At 38.4% G+C, this 23,268-nt stretch overlaps 1 protein-coding gene across 2 annotated transcripts in view; it reads left to right on the forward strand.

Moving 5' to 3' along the window:
- Nucleotides 1-23,268, forward strand: part of APBA1 (amyloid beta precursor protein binding family A member 1) — a 110,635-nt gene that overhangs the window by 75,475 nt on the left and 11,892 nt on the right. For both annotated transcript variants that reach the window (XM_042787730.1, XM_042787729.1), the window contains 6 exons: nt 5,181-5,282; nt 8,719-8,758; nt 12,867-13,012; nt 18,057-18,090; nt 19,189-19,275; nt 19,869-20,053. In XM_042787730.1, coding sequence (XP_042643664.1) covers nt 5,181-5,282; nt 8,719-8,758; nt 12,867-13,012; nt 18,057-18,090; nt 19,189-19,275; nt 19,869-20,053 — 594 coding nt within the window. The remainder of the gene's footprint in view (nt 1-5,180; nt 5,283-8,718; nt 8,759-12,866; nt 13,013-18,056; nt 18,091-19,188; nt 19,276-19,868; nt 20,054-23,268) is intronic.

Below are 23,268 nucleotides of genomic sequence, written 5' to 3' on the forward strand. Positions count from 1 at the left end.
TCTGGGTAGACCCTACCCACATAGCAGGTGTATGTGATCTGACGGGCAGTCAGAGTCTGTACAGCCTAAGATTTCATTCAAAGGGAAGTTACCAGCTCACGAAGTGTGACTGTGGTACTTTATGGTTACTGCTACTGACTCATGTAGCCAAGAGACTCTTTGAAACAGGCAAAATAAGGGGCCATCTTGCCCTAACAGCCTCAGTTATATTTATTGTTTGTTCACTCAGACTTTTTTATGTCAGATCTAAAGCTCTGTGCGTTCTTAAGTATATTGTTATTTTGTATTTAAGACTTGGTAATATAAGAGTAACAGGTGGGGGTCTTTTGACAAAGACTTTGACAGAGGTACACAGTTATTGCTTAGGTCAAAATGTCTATTTTTATGATTTCAATTTTACTGAAAAGTTACAACTCAGTGGTGTTGTGCAGACACTCATGGACATTATGTTTGTTTTTAAAAACCTAGTTTATTCAGAGCTTTTACATAGTGTAATGTGTAGACAGTCAGATCGCTCAAGTGGAATTGTCAGTCGTTATCCAGATGCTGGCGAGTGGCAGGGCAGGGCATTCTTGCAGGGCATCGTCAGGTGGATCAGGGGAAATTCCCCAAACTTAGACTCCCCAAACTGCATTTGATCTTAGGTCTTATATACAGCTGTTCTGTGATCCTACATGAGCACTGTAGCACGTGTGTTCCATTACTAAAGTTTACCTTAAGCTACAGACAGAACATGTCCTATGTTAACTGTGTGCATAAGACTGTTGTACATGACCTTATCTGCACCTGCAGGAAGAGTTCCTGTTGACTGCCTGCAAGTACCTTATCCATGTACTTTTTGGACATTTTTGCAGCAGAAACTGCATGGAGGAGCTGGTGGGTCAGCCAGAGTCCCTCCCCAGGATGGTAGTTAGCACCCCAAAGCAAAGAATTGTGCCTCTCACTTGTCATATGCCCAGGAGGAGCCTGCTGTGGGATTCTCTGAGGCTGCCTGCAATTCCTGCACGGAGTGGTCCTGTAGCAGTTAGTGAAATGTGTTGTTCTGAAGTGAGCAGTTCAGTCAGTTACCTTGTCATAAGTCAACTCATATCATCTGTGTGCAAACTGGCAGGGGACAGGTCCTGGCAAACAGATAGGAAGTGCACTGGGAAGTGATGGGAAGTGCAGAGGCAGTTACACCACAATTACAATTACACCACAACTGCAGTACAAACTTAAGTTTGTTCCTTATGTCAGAGTTGTAAATTAAGTTGCATACATTGTGCCACGGTATAGTTGAAGCAACTTTAAAGAAAAACACTTAATAATGATGATTAGTTGTACTGTAAGGAAATTTAGCTTTCAGCTCCATTCTTTATGAGTACTTTATGCTGTCTGAAAGCTATGAATATATGGTCTCGGTCTACTTTTTAGTGAACAGAATTTGAACTGTTCAAATCACAGCAGATGTTCTGCCCTAACATAGCTGTGCTAAAACCTGAGAGATTTACTGCCACCTTATGAAATTGTGCATCTGACTATACTTGCATGTTGGACCTCAATATTTCACAGTGCTTTGACCTTTGCATAATGTGTATAGGTACCTCTCAGAAGACTTTTTTATAATTGAACTCAAATAAATCTAGAAGCCTTGCTTTACACAATTGTCTCCTCTGAACTGATGTATAAGAAGACTATATTTGTCATTCCTCTGCCAAGAAGTCTGTAAGTAGACATTAGTGTCATATAAGTGATGGCTTTTTGCTTAAGTGTATCTTGCATTGCTGAACTATTTGGCAGATTCATCCTCCCTGCCCCAGCCTTGTATGTGATGATGTGACCCACTAGGTTTTACTCTTTTCAGATAAGCTGCTGTTAAAAGCAGGTAAAACAACACTGATTTTATAAAGCAAGAGCAGGTATCTGAAGATGTTTCAGTGTCAGCTGTGTTTGTCTTCGTGAGCTATTCAGTAGCCACGTAGGTTGACCTGGATAGGCTGGATGCAACACAATCCTCTCCTGTTACAAGTTCTGTTACTAAATCCCTCTGCAGAGTACGAAGGAAGGTTTCTCAGGTGGAGTGGGCTGCTTGTTAGTTAGAGTCAAACAACGCCAAAATTGAGATGGAGAATTTCTGGATGTACCAGCTTGAGTATCGTAAGAAAAATGTAAGTAGATATTCAAGAGGAGAAATGGGGTAACTAGTACTTTTATATTGCTGCACTTAAGAAAACACGGTAATTCCACTAATGGACCTCTCTACATAATAACAGCACGCTTCACGTGAACTTTCTGTATTTGTTCTGACAGCGTTTTTCTTAGGCTTCTAAAGCTTTGGATTTTTGACAGACAGCAAAGCAGTTGCTAAGCATTTATTTTAGACTTCAGTTGTAGTGTTTTGAGCAGCTGTGCAAGTTGTCTAACAAAGTATTTCTTGTTATTGCTGTGGCTGCATTCTTGTGCTTTGTATATGGTACCTCTAAAAATGCATTTTGGTGCAGAAGGGAACTGAGTGTTTACTCTTCAAAGGCTCAACTTTTTTGTACAAGTGCTTTTGGGGACAGCTTTCATGTCATGTCATGTAGTAAACCTTGTAGGGTATTTGATATTTGGGGTTTGTAGTTTTGGTTTTGTTTTTTTTTTTCTCCATAAAAAAAATGAGCAGATATTCAGACAGAGCACACAGAAAGCTGTGTGATCATTCTGATGGTCACTTAATTCTGATACTTTGTAGATAAAGATAGCTGAGTAAAGGTATTTGTAGTGCTACTGGAGTAACTGTTAGTACATTTTAAATGGTGCAAAATTCCTTAATGTCAGCAACAAACTGGTTTAAATCATTTATTGTTATCGCTTTAGTGTGTGAATGAGAGCTTTCAGGCATTTTAAATAATTCTATTTTTTGGTGGAAACATTTGATGCTAAAAGATTATATGCTTTACTTTGTTTCTTTGTTTACTATTCCAAGCTCAGTCCTAGTGTTGTGCACCTTTTATATTTAATCCCAATACAGAAATACTATGTAACTGTTGGGAAGGTGAGCATGATGAGGACACTTCCTTAAGGAAATAGGAGTCACCATCTGTGCAGTCGATCCACTGTGGCTCCGTGACTCTGGTAGTTAGGCAGCGAGTGGGGGGAGCCTGTGTCTCTCCCACAGCCCCTGCGTGAATGCCGGCAGCACAAGCACATGCCAGCATCTGGTCAGGGACCGTTTCACAGCTGCACCTCCTTCTTGCCCTGCAGTTGTAATTCAAAATACAGGGAGAAGCAAGGACTGCTCTTTTACCCAAGAGATACTGGTATAGCGAATTGCTTCTGAACACTTTGGCAGCCTTTATTAGGTAACTGTAATTCTAATACTTAGTAGTTGTCCAAGATAGACCTGTTAAATGAATGAGGATAATGAGAAAAGGAGGAGAAGGGGTTTTTATTTTCTTGTTTTGTTCCATATCTGTGACTCTAAGCTTGAAAAACGTAGGGGGTTTTGCACACTGTTTCATAGAACTCAATGTTTCAGCTGGAGTGGAGGCATAGCAGGAGGGCACTCCTAGACTGGAGCTGCTGCCAGCTCAGGGCACTGGAAGTGTAGCCCTTTTCTGCTGTGGCTCATTGGCTTAGAGAAAAGCCATGTCATGTAATTGTTTGTAAAACCGGAAGAATAGTATTTGACTGTTTTGCCATCAGTGATGAACTATTTAGCTGGCAAAGCTAGGGCTAAACTCTCTACATAGAGAGTAGAATGCCAGGGCTGCTGGGCTAAGCACCCAGCATGTACAGCTAAATGGTAAACTTTACTTCGAGAATCCACATTTTAGCATGTGCACTGACATGTTTTGCAGGTATCTCCTTAAGGTATGCCTTTAAAAATGCCTGCTGGGTTGAAGCTTTGTGCTCTCTTTCATTTTGGTCACTTTTATTAATTCCGTACTCTGTGTTCTTGTGTCACAGCCCCGTGCCAGTGCCCCCCTGCTCTGGACTTTAGATACCTCAGTACAGCTCTTCAGTGTCACCAGCATTCATTAGGAATTGCCTATAGTTAGAATATCCTTTCCCAAAGCATTCTTTCCCTTTACCAAGATACTTGCTGACATATCATATAGATCTAGGTATTACATGATACTGCTTTCCTATACTGCTTCCTTTGTTTTTCTGCTATGACATTCTTCGTGATCATGAATGACTACGACATGATGGGAGAGACAGCTTCTCCACTGAATTGTTTGTGGTGAAGAAGAAAAATGAGACAATCTGATCTAGATGGCATGTATAGTACTGAGATCATAGCACAAACTGAAGTATTTTCCAAGTTTGTGCTGTGTCTAGGATGAGGAATCATTGTCCTTGATTATACTGGTATTGAATAGTCCTTGAATATATTAATAAGTCCTTGAATATATTAGTATTGCTCTATACAATTTGTAAAAGTTGTTTTCTAAGATGATGGAATAACATTTAAGGACAACCACTGCAGCCTACCTCTACTCAGATTAGTTTAGCACTTCAGGTTAATTATACCTGAGAGCATGTGTGCTTATGAGGAAATTGCAGTCTTTTCTTCACTCTCCCCAGTTTGACAAGTAAGTAATCTTTAGCAGAATCCCTGTGTTCTGGTCATGGTCAATTCACTTGTCTCCCATCACAGCTTACTTCTTTGTGACTTTATCTTTTCTTTCCTAGAATGTCAGCGCTTAGGACACCGGTCTGCATTGCCTGCAGCCTTCAGTAAGCTCACAGTCATTTGCCTGCACGCAGTAGGCATGTACTTGTGCAACTGAAAGTCCTGTAACTGCAGCTTAGTTCAGTGCTGACAGTAAGTGTAAGTAGTTGGACCAATACCAATATCGATGATACTCCATTCACATTGCAAAAATACAGTTTTATGACACACTTTTTGGCTGAGTTTTGCTTGCCACTGAGGACAGCTTTTAATTTTTCCAACTGCTTAATTTCATACGTTACTGACAAATAAACACAAATGTCTTTAAAAGATTTAGCTGTTCAGAGTAAGTCCACTCAGATATTGATATGTGATCATTATGATGAAAAGCAAGGGTTGCAACATTTTAAGTGTCTTGGTTTTTCTTTTTTTTTCCCCCCCTCTCATCTCTTATTTCCACTGCCAAGTTAGAGGAAAATATGAAAGAAGATTTTCTACATTGGTCACTAAGATTATTATTTAATTTTCTTGCCATGTCTAGTCTCCATCTCCAGATTCCTCTTCACCTCGGGGTGCTGAATCGTCAAGTAGGCAACATCACCAGGATGTCTGCAGTACATCAGAGGCCTCCACTAATAAAGAGGTAGACTGAAATCTTTTCAAAAGCCACAGTTTTGTTCATGATGCTTATGTTTTTTATTTCCCTTGCCCCCTTGTACCTGTGCCATCCCTTCTCTTGCAAAATTGCAACAAACTTGAAAAGCTGATTTGTAGCTCTTTTCCTTAGCCTGGCTGTCTGACTGAATTTCTAACATACTTAAGACTGTTTGTTAAGGTGTTTCCGACTCTGTTCAGCTGCCACTAAATTTATTTAAGAGGCTGGGACGTATTGGTTTACCAAACAGCCAACATCATCTCTGTATTAGGGGCAAAAGAAAGAACCCATTTCTTTTTTTCCTTGCAGAATGTCTTCCAGCACAAGAAAAAAAAATACATTTCTCAGCCAGATGAAAAAGCTTGCTTAAATTAAATTCGTTAGGTAGTAATTTATGCTGTTTAATACTTTGTCATTGTAGAAACTGGTCTGCCAGTGATTCACAGTCAGAATTCAGTTCCTGACTCCAGGCCATTCAAAATAAAACTAAATGCGTACTTACTTTTTTTTTTTTTTTTTTTCCCTCACCTGGCAGCTTTTTACATTGCAGTAGTTCCACCAACACAGAATGAGAACTGTGAGTAGAACTTCTCACAGTGTGAAAAGAAAACCATTTGGCATAAAAAGTATTTGGATTACTATAGAATGGCTGGCTCTGTAAGCAGAAAATCTGAAAACATTTGGTTTATTTGCTTTTTGTTTTTTAAACTTAAAAAGAAATCTATAAACTGTAGTCTTAACAAAACACCATATTGTTACTTATAGTAATGCATGAGTTTTACTCTTCAGTGAAAAGAACTGATCTACTATAACTGGAAATACTGATTAAAATTTAAACACTAATTAATCCATTCTTTCTTTTTTTTGTTTGTTATTATCAAGGGATAATTATGCTTTGTAACATGTATGTCTTTGTGTCAGTCTGTGTTTGCATTTATAAAACAATGAAAGGTTTCAGAAGACTTAAGAAAGTCATAATTTCTTGTGCTAAAGCCTTCAACAATAGATTGTGCTGCTATATTGTTAGCTGTTTTAAGCCTTTAGCTTTATTCAGTACAGATTTTGTTACTTTATATATATCCTAACTTTTAGTCATTTTTAGATACCAATAAACTTAAACTTACCAAAAGGAAGAAGAAAAACAAGACACTATTAAGTTGAGTTTTCAGTATGTGCTCATACATAATACTAGTCAGAGGTGGTAAACCAGGTTTCACAGTAGGATGTCTGGCTGTTTTTTTTCCCCTCAGATGAGCAATAATGTCTGCTTTTGTACATCCAGTGCAAGAATAACAGTGGTAAAACAGCCTCATAATTTTGGGGAATGGCTTTTAGGTCTTAATAATACCTTTTTTTAAAATACAAATTTTATAATACTAGATGGCAATGAGATTAACAAGAGTAATGAAACATTAGTGACCTTGATACTTCATTATTCATGGATATGTAAAATTAAAAGGTGTATGTTTCCTCCCATTGGCAACTTTACCTGTTACTTTGTTGTTCCTGTGGTCTTAGTAGAATGTCTTTCAACCTGGACAATGAACAAAATTTTATGTGTGAGGTTTTGCAATAAAAGCGTATATGCTGACAGATTACACCACTCTATCCTGAAAAGAAGTTGCATCAGCTAGTTAGATTACTTAATAGTTGCCAAATCTGTACTTTTAAAATGTATTTAGAAAATTAAAAATAATTTAAAAAAAAACAAAGTATTTTGGAACAGGCATTTATATGAATGAGCTGTCTCTGGTATGTAGGGCATTTCTCCCCTAGGTCTGTCAGAGTCCAACGTTTGTCTCCCTCTTAGCACTACACCAGCAGCAATTACAAAGAATTGTTGAAGTCTACATGGGTAGGTGGTCCAGTAAAAACATTCATCTGAAGAGATGAAAGAACCACAGGTCTGAAAAGACATGTCAGTGTCCTCACAGCATCTTAAATGCTTTGGCAGCAGGAGATTGTTTTTATTTGCATCTTTCTTTATGCTAGTACAATCTCTGATGGAGAGATTTCTTGGTTTTGCAGTAAAGCTTAGTCATTTTTGTAAGGAACAGCAAGTACTTAAAGGCTGCACAGGCTCTGCTGTCTGTGTCACGCACCTTTTGTTTTTGTTTCACAAGTTGTGTTATTTTGTAGTAAGATGAGCATCATTCTTTGAAAAACATTACTTGTTACATCCATTTTCTATTCATTACAATGGAAAAGACTCCCTGGGGTTAATCACTCAACCTGTCACATATATGTGACCTTCCTAATTTACCTGTTTTTTTCTGGTAATACACAAAACCTAGTAAATTGCCTGTCATAAAGGAAAATAATATGGCATATGTTTTAGTGTACATTGTCTGGAAATTTACTGGAAAATTTTTAATCTATTATGCATTATTCTGATCCTATATAGATTTCTTTTAGTAAAACTATATTAAGTAGTCATTGCTAATACAGTCAGTTGTAGATAATTTAAAGTTTTGTAATCCATGGACTATCCAGAATTCTTATCTGTAACACATATGATAGCAGTGAATATTTCAGTATGCCTATTACCATCTCTATATAGCCACACAGAATTTTATTTAATAAATTTTCTTTAATAAATTTTCCTATGTGGTTTACGTTACTGAGTATAACAAAATGGTGAGTCTAACTGAAAGTTGTAGCTTTCAGGTGTTTGAAGTATTAGCCACAGTCTTTCACGTAAAATTGCAGTTGGAAGTAAGGTCTTACTTTAGACTGTGTATTTACACATGTGAGTCAGGAATTTTTTTATGTGTTCATTTTTTACATAATTGAAGCTACCAGATGTGGTTTTGTGCTTGATACAGTGTAAATATAGTTGGTGGTGAGGTGTTAGTGAGCTCAGTTACTTCACAGAATACAGATTGCTACCTAACCTGTTAAAATTTAGAAAGCTTTTTTGTAGGTTTTATTAATTTGAGGAATACACCTAAGAACAGTCCTAGTGAGTAAAGGAATTTGGTTAATGAATAACTGACTGGGCTGATGGTTTCACTCATGAATAATAACAGTATAGCATAATTTTATACATTCCTGCATGTATTAATTTGTAGTTGAAGATCTAGTGTCTTTGAGATATGATGTATTTTCCTGCATATTTCTTGATTAGTAAAAGCAGAGCACCTATTGGTAGGCAGTTAATATACTATTGAACACCAACAAGTAACTGAAAACTAGGCCTAGCATGTGGCCTGATAAAGACACGAATTAAATATTTTGAATTTAATTCTAGTAAGTGCCTAGAGTTTGAAAATACTAAATGTAATAATAAATCCTAATAAGTGGTGATTTTCCTTTGCTAATAACTATGACATTTACTTTTTTTTTTTTTTTGGCATGGAGAAATTTTTAATGCATATTTGTGCATGCTCTGTTCTGTTTGAAATCCTTTTTGTCTTAATTACAGTCCAGAAAAAGCTTGGCTTCATTTCCAACCTATGTTGAAGGTAAGATAGTTTCTAAATGTTTTTTCCTTATCCAAAAAACTCCATTATTTAGAATGTATAAAATTTTATTTCTATTTGTTGTGTAGAAAAGTTGCTGGGGTTGGGTATACTGGTTTAGATTAAATTGTATCCACGCTGGAACCTGACCTAAATCCTACTGTGCTCTTTCAGAAATTCAGAAACATAGAGCTGTTATGTTTTCATGTTTCATTCATAGTTTCTGTGTCAGTTCTGATGGTTTTTTATCTGTATGACTTAAAACACTGCTAATTTTTTTATAGTATTCACATAACACATGAATGTGTGTGGATAAGGAAAACAGGCTAGGCAAGACGACTGTAGCACTCTCTCTAGCACTGATTTCTATTGGCAGGCTCAATCCAATCTGTTGGATTAATTAGCAGGCCTGTCAGAGGAAGTCTACACTGCTTTACATCTACATGTCCTCTAATTAAATAGTGCTGCCTGTCTTAGAGTTAAGGTTGCGCTTGTACTGGTGCTAAACTTATTCAGAAAAACGTGAAAAAGCAAGCTACCTGCTACATGAACTACTATTGCTTTTTGTATGAGTCTTCCTCCTGTAGGTATAGGAAGACTGCATGCTGTAAAACCCAGTTATTTTATTATGAGAGCATGACAGAAGCAGAAAATTCAAAGTTTCATTTGTTTTTTTTTCCCCTGACAGCAGTTGTTCCATATGCTTGATGAAATGCCAGAAATACAGTTGATGTGATAGATCATTTGGACTGTCTTGGAACTCCATGGATTGCTTTACAGTGTGATGTTTAAACAATTATGCAATCATTCTCTTTAGAGTACAAATCCATCATTGCTTTCATCTTCAGTGTATGAGCTGCATATTTTGGAGTCTGTGGCCAGAATGTCAACTACTGTAAATTTCATATATTGTTTTGAAACTAGCTGAGCTTTGGAACTTTGCCACAATGAAATATCTCTCTTAGAACTGAAATTCATTTCCTAGTGGCAGCCCTGTCTATCAAGGACTATCATAAATAATCCTCCCCTCCTTAAAAAAAATTAGATTTGTAGTCTAAAATTTTCTTAGATCTTGGTCTAGTGCAAGATTTCTTGAAAAAACAAATTTTCCATTTTTATGCACTAGCAGTCCAAGAAAAACTTGCTAGCACCCATGTTACACTTCCATTCACATAATAATTTCATTGTCAGAGGTGATAAATGGAAGGAGTTTATAAAAAGCAGTGCTGTCTGTCTGTTCACCTCTTATGAAGACAGAGCACATACCTTATTTTGTTTTAATACGCTTCCTTCTGGGAGTTTTGTCTACACCTTTGTTAGTCTGTTTTTTGTGTTTTGACTAGAAATTGTACTATAAAGGGTTTTGTGCCTTTTGTAGTGAAGTGGTGGAAGTGGTGAAAAGGCCTTGACATGTAGAGTAACAAATAGCAACAGTTACTATGCTACATGTTTTCAGGACTGTAAGTGTTCAGATACGTAGTACTTCTAGATGCATAAATTTCCCCAAGGAAAAAATTCAATTTCTTTGGGTCATGTACTTGAAAGTGACTTGTTAATTTTGAGAGTTTTCCAGATAATAGGATCTGAACAAATTCTGAACACTGGAGATGAACATCTTAAAATTACTAGTCATAAATTTTCATAATTAAAGAAACCATAAAAGAGACAAACTTGCTTATAAGATTTGTACATCTACCTCTGTCTGTGTGTATAGTTTCTGTGTGATATTTATCTCCAGCCCTTTCTTTTGTTATCTTAATCCTAATAATGTCTCGCATTTATTTGGGGCCAAAGTTACCCAAGCTCATTCTGAGGGGTTGTTAATCTCTTCTGTCATAATTAGAACAAAATTGTCATTCTCAGTAATGTTAAACTTTAGGCCCTGTCACCTTATACTTCAAGATACACCTTGAATTAATAAAAATGCCAATCTGATAGTGTAGGGTTTTTGCTTTGTTCTTAGAGGAAAAAAAGGCAAACCTAAAAACAATTTATATTTTGGTGATAAAATGTGGATACATTTACCATTAGCATTCTTTCAGATGGTTTTCATTTTCACTTGTCTTGAACACTGTTTTTCCTTACTTGTAAGAAAAGAAGAAGCTTCTTAGGTTAATCAGCCTCTCTTTTGGATCATGACAATTTTAACATGTAGCAAAGTGTTAAAATAGAATATTTTCACATGTACAATTTTTAGATATAATTGCCAAACACCAGAGCACTTACAGATCATAAATGCTGGTCTGTAAGGATTTGCATTGTTAGGACTGAACACTTCCCCATCCTCTAACTTTTCACAGAAGTTGATGGAAGTCAACATGAAGAATCTGTGGGACTAGGAGTTGTTTTGCCATCAGGAGAGCCTGTGCTCTGTGTGTTTAACAACATTTTTATTTAACTCTTGTGCTTTGCCTCAGTATCTCTGTTGAGTCTAAAAATAATTTTTAAAGATCTATGCAATAAAAGGACTTTGCTTAATTGGACAATTAGTCTTCTTGATAAGAGGAGACATGTTGTACCTGTAAAGCATTCCCTGGGAGGTTCCTCTGCTGGTGGTACTAACTGTGGCTAACACACAAGTGAGCCAGTGGCTGATGGCTGTTACTAAATTGCACCCTTCCTCTTTCTGTTTGTGACTGTTAGTCTTAAAATTGCAAGGCTGGTTTTGGTGGGTACTGTGTCTGTCCCTTTATAACAGTGGAAACTCACAGAGATTATTTTGCTCCAGGGTGATCCCTTCTCACAAAAGAATGAGCTATTGTGAGAGACAGGCTGGATTAACACTTACAGCTTTTGCTGGAGAGATGTTGTACCGGGTTTACATGGCAGGATTTTGGTAGCAGGGGAGCTGCAGGGGTGACTTCCCCCCACATCCAATAGAGCCAATGTCAGCTGGCTCCAAGATGGACCCGCCACTGGCCAAGGCTGAGCCCATCAGCAATGGTGGTAGCACCTCTGTGATAACATTTAAGAAGGGGAAAAAAACCTGTGCAACAGCAGCCAGAAGAAAGAAGGGAGAATATGTGAGAGAAACAACCCTGCAGACACCAAAGTTAGTGAAGAAGGAGGGGTGCAGGTGCTCCAGGCACCAGAGCAGAGATTCCCCTGCAGCCCGTGGAGAAGACCCTGGTGAGGCAGGCTGTGTCCCTGCAGCCCATGGAGGTCCATGGTGGAACAGATCTCCACCTGCAGCCCGTGGAGGACCCCACACTAGAGCAGGTGGATGTGCTCAAAGAAGTCCGTGACCCTGTGGGAAGCCTGCACTGGGACGGGCTCCTGGCAGAACCTGTGGCCCCGTGGAGAGAGGAGCCCACACTGGAGCAGGTTTTCTGGCAGGACTTGTGACCCCTGTGAGGCACCCACGCTGGAGCAGTGTGTTCCTGAAGGGACTGCAGGCAGTGGAAGGTACCCACGCTGGAGCAGTTTGTGAAGAACTGCAGCCTGTGGGAAGGACTCACGTTGGAGAAGTTGGTGGGGGACTGCACCCCGTGGGAGGGACCCCATGCTGGAGCAGGGGAAGAGTGTGAGGAGTCCTCCCCCTGAGGAGGAAGGAGCGGTAGAGACAGTGTGTAATGAACTGACTACAACCCCCATTCCCTGTCTCCCTGCACTGCTGGGGGAGGAGGTAGAGAAAATCAGGAGTAAAGTTGAGCCCAGGAAGAAGGGAGGGGTAAGATGAAGGTGTTTTTAAGATTCGGTTTTATTTTTCATTATTCTACTCAGATTTGACTGGTAATAAATTAAACTAATTTCCCCAAGTTGAATCTGGTTTGCCCATGACAGTAATTGTAGAGTGATGTCACTGTCCTTATCTTGATCCATGAGCCTTTTGTTAGTTTCTCTCCCCTGTCCACCTGAGGAGGGGGAGTGATAGGACATCTTTGGTGGGCACTCGGCATCCAGCCAGAGTAAACCCACCACAGATGTCTAGAGCATTTGGTTTGTGTTTTGTACCTTTGAAAGTACTGGTTGCTATATCATCATCATACTAAACTGAAGTATTTCAGAGAAGGATTTGCAGCCATCAGGCGCAAGCTCAAGTTTTCACAGTGCTTCTGTTTTGCTGAGGTTCAACATGATTTTCTTCAGTGATTTCTTTCCTGTGTTACAGTTCCTGGACCTTGTGATCCTGAAGACTTAATCGATGGAATCATTTTTGCTGCCAATTACCTTGGCTCCACTCAACTTCTTTCTGATAAAACTCCCTCGAAGAATGTGAGAATGATGCAGGCTCAGGAAGCTGTCAGCAGGATCAAGGTGAGGAATAATTCCTATTGCTTCTCATATGGATGACTTAAGATTGCGGATATAATCTTCTTAAATATGCACTATTTTTTTCATGTGGGGCTATCTGTGGTTTCAGAAAAGTTAAGTGCCTTATCTTTCTGCAAAATAAACCACATGTTTAATACTGCTTTTGGAACAAGACTGATAAGGAACAGTTACCACATCTTTTAATAGTAATACCTGTGCCGTGTACTCTAAGCCAGAATCTGAAGTGAGTGGTGGTCTAAGTTATATATTACCTGGGTGTTGAGGGAAAACAGGTTTAGGGTAAGATTAGTTAGTACTGCAGCTGCTTCTGGCTTGGCACTTGATGGAACTGGTGCTGTGACAATGCCTGCAGTTATTTTTGACCCTGCTGTGGATACTAGTTTTTCTACCACATAACAGCTATGAGCTGATTTAAAAAGAAAAACAAAAGCCTGTGATGGTACAGAGTTGTATGGAAAAAAAATAATTTGTCCTGGAATGTGGTATGTTTGCTCTGTTTGTTTGCTGTATTGTAAGTTACAATGATGACACTGTCAACTGAAATTAAGGTGTGTGGATAGTGTTGCATAGCTCTAGAGGATGCTGCAATATTCCCTCTACCCATACATGACTGGGTGTTAGGCACACAGCTTCATCTTCTGCTAATTCATCTAACCAGCACAATCTTATCTGAAAGTTTTCATTAGTTTAATGTTTGTGTGTTCTTCTTTTGTATAGTTTATTTTGGCTTCCAACTCAGACTCTATGTGCAATTGTATAAAAGAGAGAAGAGAGACCACGTGTTTTCAGCAAGGCCGATAGCACTGTCTATTAAGGTCGACTGATGCTTCCTGCTGTTACTGTGCCTTCCAGGGTCTTGCATGCCAGATATTCAATTTGGTCTGTGTATGAAACTTTCACAGGGAAGCTCCAACTAGAACCATCGAAACACTTCCAGAAATTATAATTTTGCTGATGTTGAAATACATAAGTTCTTGCAACCTTGTCTGTGAAAATCACTAACGCTCTAGCAGGGATGTAGCCTTCTGTTACAGATAAGTTATCTTCTGCCATCGCTGTAGATGTTTCCACAAACTGAAGCAACTGCTGAGCCTTTTGAAAAATAATGACTTACCTGTGTTCATTGGAGACACCGAGTTCAGTGACATTTTTTAAAAAGACTTTTCACTCAGCTTTCTCAACCCTGGCAGGTCTTGGTGGGTTCTTGCTAAAGCTACAGTGCAGACTTTCCCTTACAGAGTCTGCTTCTTTCCTGCTCTGGGTGCAAGTAAGGCTGTGCCTCTCTGTTTAGTGGTCTCCACGTGTTCTTTCCTGGTGCTTGGCCACATGGTAGAAAAGTTGTCTGATCTGAATGCACAGGCAACTAAAGGTAAGATAGAGAAGGGGGAGAAAGAAGGATTTCAGTGAGGCTGGATCTAGGAGGGGCGCATCACTGGAGGTTGGAAGGAAAGATTAACATCAGCTGTCACAGGAAACTGGTATCAAGAGTTGAACTTGAACCTGGGGGTGGGCAGGAAGTTTGCACCTAGGAGTTCTTGTGTGGGAGTACACAATAGGCAAAGATTGAAGGGATCTGTTAGAGAAAACTGGAACAGAATTGATTCAAAGCTGGCCTACAAGGTATAAGAGTGTAGAGTCTCTCTTTGATACTAAATGTATTTCTTAGAAATTTACTAACAAAATAAAGTTCTTTCTGAGGATTCTGTTATGCCTCAGCACTGCTGTGCCTCAAAACAGAAGAAATCTGTTTAGCTCATTTCACTCTTAAAACCCATGATTTAAATATCCATATAAATGAGCGGGCATGCATGTTCTTGGTCATAGCTAATTTTACTCAGGATGGAGGCCTAAGTAGTTGCACTGTTGACCTGGTAAAATCCTAGCTGGTGTGCATGATTTTCTGAAACTGTAAGTGTATTTCAGAAAATTATTGATTTACTGCATTGCACACAATACCATTGTACATTTCTTTGACAGTTACTGCTTTTCTCTTTCTAGCTGAAGCTCTGGCAATGTAAATATAACTCCCTGTACCTTAGAGTCTTTGGTTTAATAGGGTTGGGTTTGGCTGGTTTTGTTGCTGATTGCCTTTACAGATAGGATTTTTAGTGAGAAATTCAGTATGACTGTTGGAGTTCCTGCTGCCAGATTCATCACTGCATAAGACAGCCTTTGTCCCAAATGTGTAAAACATTGCTCACACAATAACTATGACACTTGTGTTCTACGCCTGTTTGTTTATGGGGTGTGCTAGGTGTTGCATGTGAAACATGTCACTGTAGAAAACAAAGTTTGTGAAATAAGAATGAGCTTTTAAAAATTTACAGAGTTGAAGTTAGGAGCATTAAAAAGGAGGGAAGAGCTTTGTTTAAGGCCTGTTGTATATACTTACCTTTCATATGAGTGTGTTCCTTTTGAATTTAATAATCCCTATAATGCTTTCTTTTATCAGCCTTCAGACCACATATCCATTCATTTAGAATACGAACAGATTTTGAAAACAATTCTCCATGCTGCTTCTTTAAACAAGTATCTCTTCAGTTAAAAGTACAAGAGTTGGGGATTTTCTTGCTTGGGCGTTCATTTCCGTGAAGTTCACCTAAGTTAAAACAGATACACTGCTTTGAAGGCATTTGTCAAACATAGTTATTCCATACTTCCACTAGGAACTACTTTTAGTAATAGAAAAGGTATTTCACCATTTTCAGACTGTAGTATAATTTCTTCAGATAGCACAGAAAGAAATATATTTTCACATTTTACGTGGAGTGGATCCATAATACTTGTAACAGTAAAAAAGTTGATGTTCATGGTTAAAATTCACAGCTGATCTGTGCAGTTACGTTTCACATGTGAACTAATAATTAACTTTTATTTTTCATCAGCAGATTTGAGCTGTGTGGCAGGTTTGAACGTTTGTAGATAACAACTGATTTAATTACTGAATGTAATGTAGGAAAGAACCCATATGTGGAAAGTTCAGTATTGTACACGTTTTGTTCACTCAGTGTCATCTGGGTGTTCACTGAGTTGCAGTACCTTTTTTGCAGAGGTTAAATAGGTAAAGTATATTTAAGACATCCATGTAGCAGAAGTTGGAAGCTTGTTGGTTTTTAACAATTTGTAATTTTGGAGATTGCTATTAGATATAGTTACATTTCATTTACCTTAAATGAGAAGCCTGGACTTTGTATATTTAAAAAAAATATGTATTTTGCTTAGGTTAAGTAGCTTCTGTTTTTTTCTAAGAATATAGAAAGTATCTTTTAATCTAAATTATCAAAATAACATAGTGATAAAGAGGATTTGTCTGATGAAGTGTCTTGCATAGAATTATCCTATTTTTTTTTTCATGGACCATAGTTTCTTTTATGACATTTCTGTGCAGTGTTAAATCACTTATTAAAATTTGTTGTTCCATATCATTACTTTAGTTTTATGAAATATTTGAAAGTCATTGTTCAAAAAACTTAAATGCTATTATGACTAGAGGTTTCCATTGAAAGAATAGCATTTTCAATAAATTGAATGGTAGTATATTTCGATTAATCTTTGATTCTGCATTGTAAACCTCCAGCTCAAGGATTTTTTTCCCCCTTTTTCTTCTTTTTGGCTTGTACTTTTCTTCTTTTGTGAGATCCATCACTTTGTAAAGTTTGGGAAGGGGGGGAAATTGTCTGAAGGGGAGCTTCATTTTTGAAAAAAATTTAAATGCTCTACCTCATTAGTGTCTCCCCTTGCTCAGTGTTTGGCAGGCAGCTGTTATTCCAGATGAGTATATTATTTCTGAGTAATATTGTAAATATTAATATAATGAAGAGCCTGCACGAGGCACTTCTAGCTGCTTTTGCAATAGTTTGCAATCACTAGCCTATCAAATATTGCTTATTTTGAAAAAGGTGACTAAAAGCTTGTGTGAGAATGTTTATATTTGTAAATAAGCAGCACAGTCTAAAGTTTCAGTAGCTGCTTTCAGGTTTGTTTAGATGAAACCTGACAGGTTTAAGTTATGAACATCAATATAAAACATTTGATGCGTCTTGTGATTCAGGCTCCTGTTTGTTCTTCATAAAGTAATTAGCCATTAATCTCTATGAAACCCATAATAATAAGACTCCTCCTACAAAGAACACCTGTAATTTAATTAGCTAAGAGGCTGTTACTATTAGAAGTAAAGGGTATCTGCCAGCCTGGTGAGCACTGCATTTCTTCAGTAAGCAGGTCGTAAGTTCAGTTCACCTTGGATTGAATTAATGATTGCAGGACTGTAAGAACAACGCTTATTTTGTTGTTATTGTTGCCACAGTAGTAGCAGATAGGGCATCTGTTGTTGTAATGGTGATATATGTCTGGATGTAAATCAGTTAAACGACTTAGTGGCAAGAGACCTATTTTCAGATGTTTGTGGTACTGAAGTAGATGCTCCACTGCCTTATTTCAAAATGGGTAGTATGGACATACCTTTGTGCAGGTGTCACAGGAAAACCTGTTGTCCAGATACACATTGCTAACATTGGTACGGGTATATTTGCACAGAGGGAGAAAAGATGAAATTTACCTGCTGTCATTTTTTTTCCAGGAAAAAAGTAGCACAGTTTTAGGGAGGTTATTTTTAATACTGCACTGGTGTTGCTTCAAAAGTAACATCATGGTTTACACTGATGTAAATGAGAGGAAGCTCAAACTTTTTTCCTTAAAAAAACACCAAGAAACACCCCACACACACACACACCCCCCAAAAAAAAACCTTGTTGTTCAAGTAACAATTTAAATGGAAAAAAAAAAATTACTTTTATGTTCTTTCTGACTCTTTTGGTGTGGTTCTTTTCATTTTTGACAGTAATTGTGCTAAACTATTTTTTTTTTAAAAAAAAGAAAAGAGGAAATTAATCTAAGCAGGTACTAATTTAGAACAGCTAGTAGTCTGTGAGCCCTGGCATTAGCATGCAGATTCCTGCTTGACTTGGAGTCTCTGTAAGTTCTTCTCTAACTATTCTCCTGTCTCTGTTTGTTCCATGCTAAGCAGATGGCCCAGAAATTAGCCAAAAAGCAGGAAGAAGGTGCAGTACAAACTCCATCAGCTTGATGTTATGCCTGTTCTTTGCTTTCTGGGAGGGTTTTTTGCCTTTCTTTTTGTTTTGTGTTTTTATTTTCTGCATCCAGCAAGTTTTTTTTTTAGATTTATTTGAGCCACCATACAAGTTGACATTTTGCAGAAATCGGTTGCCTGATTGGCCATTTTCTGTTGCTTATCATTAGCCATTTCATGTTAGAAATAGAGTAAAGATTGGATTTATCAAATGGTTACAGGCAGTACCCAAAATACATACTAAAGAAACAGGACTGACATGGCAAAGGTTTTAACTCTGTAAAATGATAGATTAATTAATTATTTTTTTTTTTATTTTATCTTTCTATTAGAGTGCTTTGTTTGATTGACAGATGTGTCAAATTGCTGGATGCAAAAAAGAAAAAAGTTTATATATAGACACACAGTAATATGCTGAGATTGACTCATCTTAGTAATAAGTTTTGTTTATGGAGTTTTAAGTATCTTTTAACAAATCTAATTTATTAAAAAATTACAAGTGTGTGCTTTCTGTTAACAAAATATGACTTCTGCAGTGAGTTAGTGCTTGAAGAGTATGTTGTCTGACTGTGAAAGTGTTTTTACAGAATTGCATTATGAATTGCTTACACTGTACCCACCTGTGGTGCAGGTTTTTCCATTGCTCTTTGCAGTCACTGCTAGTCCATATAGAAATTCCTCAGGCAAGAGATGCTTTTAGGCTTTTCCATGGCTTGTGTGAAAAACCTTTTTTAAGTGGGATTCACAGCATGAAGAAAATGGGAGAATCATTCTGATTTTCATTAAATCTTTGTCTAGTTCATGTTGCAGTCAGGTATAATTTTACTGAATCAGGAAAAATAGCAGGGAAGCTTTTATGGGGTTAACAGTTTTTCAGATAATATCCAATTCACTCTCACATATATGTATATAGTTTCCATATCTTTGTGTTTAGCTTCTGCAGTCTAATACTCTATCTTGCATTGCTGTTCTGGTGACTGTGTCTTAGTGCACCCCTGTTCGTGAGCTAACATTATTAGTAAGTATGTTACCTAATGTGTTTGTTTGACTCTAATCCATTTATTTTCAGGCTCCAGAAGGCGAATCTCAACCCATGACCGAAGTGGACCTCTTCATTTCTACACAGAGGATAAAAGTACTGAATGCAGACACACAGGTATAGACAAAGACACCTTTGTCTGTATTGTGGTAGTAGACTACTGAAATAGACTTTTCACCTACCTGTCGAAATTTGTCCTTCAAAAACTGCTAGCTCTTATATTTCCCTCCAGGATTTCCTAGTAAGAAATCCATGCTCAAGAACCATGTCATACATGCAATTACTTTGGTGTGTGTCTGACTGTAGAAATAATTAGAATGTGCAGGTAAGCTAATTGCAGTCAGCTCATTTCTTACGAGCCATGATGTATCAAGTACTGTGCCCAGCGTAGCCCAGAATGTTTGGTTGTCATAATTTGAAGTTCATAGTCCTTTGCAAATACATGCCCAGCATATTCAGGTTCTGATATTGAGGTCTCGATGTGCTTTGCCACAGAAGACACAACTTTAATTTGTGGAACTTGCTCTTTGCTTTACTTTTTGGAAAGTGAAGCTCTTGTTTTCTATTGGCATCTGCCTTCATGCATGACAGGTATTACAACCTTCACTTAACAAAAATCTTGCATTACCATTTGTTTGTTTTCATAATACTAGGTGCACAATAAGAACTTTATTGAAATGTCTGCTCATGTTGATTTTTGTATTCCCCAGGAACCATGATGGATCATCCCCTACGGACCATTTCTTACATTGCAGATATAGGAAATATAGTTGTTTTGATGGCTCGTAGGCGAATGCCACGGTCTAACTCCCAGGATAATGTGGAAGCATCTCACCCTTCTCAAGATGGAAAAAGGCAGTACAAAATGATTTGTCATGTCTTTGAGTCTGAGGATGTAAGCAATTACTCTGTCTTGTAATTTTCTAGGGGTGGAAATGTAAGCACATTTTGGTAGGCTTGAAGTCCATTACAAGTGGTCCTGTTTGTTCTTTAACTGCAACCAAATATTTAGTTAAAGCAGAGGAACTTGCCTTCTGTTTGCATATTTGAACCTGACATTCTACCCACAAAATTGGTGTTTACAGAAATGTTTCCCATTTTTAAGCTCCTTCAGTGCCTTCCAGTATCAATGAGAGGAGGATCAAGTTGCCACAGCTTACAAATGCCAGCTCAGATTCTGCACATGAGAGTGAAAGTCTATCAGAGTTGCTTATTTTCCTAGTGAAATTCTAATTCGAAGCCTCAATCATCCTCCCAAAGATCAATCTTTGGTACATTACTAGAAAGGTGATGTTTAGATATTTTTCTTCGTTTGAGGAGACTTGTGTTGGGGAGTGGTTGATGACATCATTTCAAAAAGCCATCAAAGTTGGTAATTCCAGCAATCCCAAAGTAGAATAGAGACACATCTGAGCAAATTTTACTCAACAGTACAGGTTACTAAATTACCTTATACAGGATTTGATATCCTGTCTTCACAATCAATGTGCGTAACTTGCCGATTTTATGCACTTTTTAAAGCTCATTAAATGAAAGGTAAAATCAAACATACCAGATTGAAGTGACTAGATATGTAGTTGTCAGGATCATAATCAAGTTAGCCCTAATAGTTTGGGAAAATAAAAGGTCTGAGTTATAATCCCTCAAAATAGTGAATATGACTTAAGAGAAGTAAGGTGAAAATACCAGTTTCTTATATATACTCGTATGTCTTCCACTTTGTGGTGTATCAGGAAGGGCTTTGAGATGGGAAGGCTTTCTTGAATAAGCAGCTGATTTTATGTAGTGATTAATCTGTTCTAAACCCGTGTGTGGGTAAATTATCTGGTTGCAGATGAATGTAGATATATGACCCGCTGCTGAAGTTAAAAAGTAAGGACAAGAGTACAGCTAGAAGTAATCCTATACTAAAATTTTAAAAGAAAACCTAAAAAATTGTGGATTTTTTCCCCCGAAGTAACATGTAAGCCAGTTTTGCAAAGCCTTTCAAGAAACTGGTGTGAAAATAAAGAGTAGCACGTGGTTTTTTGGCTTTATATCACTTGATATGCTGCCTGCTTTGAGGCTGCTGTTGTATTTCTAGTCACAGGTTTGGACACTGCTAGCTCTCCTACTGACCAGCTGAAAAAGCAAGAATCAAGCTGTCAGATGCCAGAGGCTGGGGCTTATTTTCCTTCAGCATGCAGTGGTCTGACTCCAATCCAGACTTCCTGGATCTGTGTCCCAGGCTGCTGTTAATACTTTGGCTAGCTGGAATCTGTGCTTCCTTTTGGAGATCACTGGCATTACTTTCTGCGGTTTGTTTGGATCAGCCCATATTTGTGTCAGATATGGTCCTTCCTGTGCCACTGCTCTGCCAGCATCACGAAGATGCTGAGAAATTGCGGCAGACTGTATCAGCTCTCCTTAGTCATGGTATAGTTCACAAGTAGCCTGCAAAATTTATCTCAAATACCCAGATGACTAAGAAAGAGTTAGGATGGAAACATTGTAGCACCTGTTAGCAGCCAGGAGATGTCAGCTTCAAAGTTCTTGCTCATCCAGAGGAGTTGTACAGCCTGTTTATTTTATAAAAGTCGTGTATATATCGTTTTCACCTTTTCTTCTGGGACAGCTGGGTATTTAGAAGAATTTACCCCGTAACTGACAGAGAAGCTGTAAGACCTCAAGCAGATGTTGACCAGAACGTGTCTCTGCTTGGAAGAGTCCTTATTTAAGGAGGACAGCACCAGATTTCCCCCTGTATTTAAGGCTGGATCTTCAAATGAGCTGAACCCCAGTGATGTGTCCAAATGCTGGGTCTCTAAATGGGAGTTGATATTTTCCGAGAGAGAAGATAGGTACATGTGTATGAATATAAAGTCTGCATTTATCTCCTCACTTAGGTCACTGAGCTACGGAGGTGTAGTTTTCCCATTTTCTTGCTGTCTTGTTCTTTCTGTCAAAACTGGATTGATCTGAGCATTGGTAAAATACTGCTGGTCTAGATACTGGCCTTTTCAGCACCAGCAATCCTGCCATTCTCATCAGCAGGTTTACTGCTAGTTTGAGTTGCTTTAAGATACAATCAACTTTTTATTTCAGTGTTGGGAACCTTTCCTTTATTAGGGACCAAACTGGACTTTAAATACAGCTGGTAGGCTGTATAAACATATACCTCAGCAGTATTAATTCTTCACCAGTACTCCCGCAAGCCTACCTTGTCAGCTGTGGAGCTCTCCTCTCCTCTTCCCTCCTTTCACTACAGCCAGCACTGTGCTCCAAGGGACTGTTCCAGTACACATTGAGGGCAACTCCTGAGCACTACACAGCGCGTATTTCACTCCAGTTTTGCACAGCAGTACTCTGCATCATGCTGTGCTGCTTTCCTCTCCCGTCCGTTACCTGTCTCATACTAACCATGATCACTACCTCAAAGGGAGGCATCCCTCTGGTCTGCTGTTGCCAGCTACATTCCCCACCTTGCATGACACAGAGCATTCCCCATTTCTGCCTTGTGCCCAGTTTCCCTTCCACTGCTGCAGATGTAGAACAGCTGACGGTGGGAGCAGTGCAGTGTCCTGAGTGGCACATTTGGTGGCTTTAGGTGCAGAGGAGGCAATGGGAATCTGCAGGTGCCACAAAGGACAGGCTGAGAAAGACTGGCAGAGTCATAGGAATTGGAGGGAGGGAAACAAGAAGTGTAGGGGAAAGAGGTTGAAGGAGGTAGCAGAGTGGAGAATGAGATGTGTGTGACGATTTCCAGTCACTTCAAGGCCCAAATCCTGTCACTACTGCCTGCCTTTTTCCTGTTTCATCTGAGACTGAGGTAGGAGCAGCCAATACAGACATGATGTTTTTAAAGGAGGATAAGAAAAGGAGTAAATACCCTCTTAAATGTGTCTGTGTTTTCTAGTAGACATTTTCATTGACAAGCCAGCAGTTTCTACTAGAATTCTCTAGTGAGACTTCCTACTAGAATTCTCCAATGAGAATTGTAGGCATGAGTTATTGTCGCTGCAGCAGGTATACCTTTACATTTAAATTACCGGTTCTTGCCTGTGAAGGGGTGGCTTTGTTTATATTTCTTATTTATAATTGCTTGCCAAGGTGGATTCATGGCACAGGTGA

Source organism: Tyto alba, unplaced genomic scaffold (genome assembly GCF_018691265.1).
Source record: "Tyto alba isolate M040663 unplaced genomic scaffold, T.alba_DEE_v4.0 Super-Scaffold_13, whole genome shotgun sequence".
Lineage (NCBI taxonomy): Eukaryota > Metazoa > Chordata > Aves > Strigiformes > Tytonidae > Tyto > Tyto alba.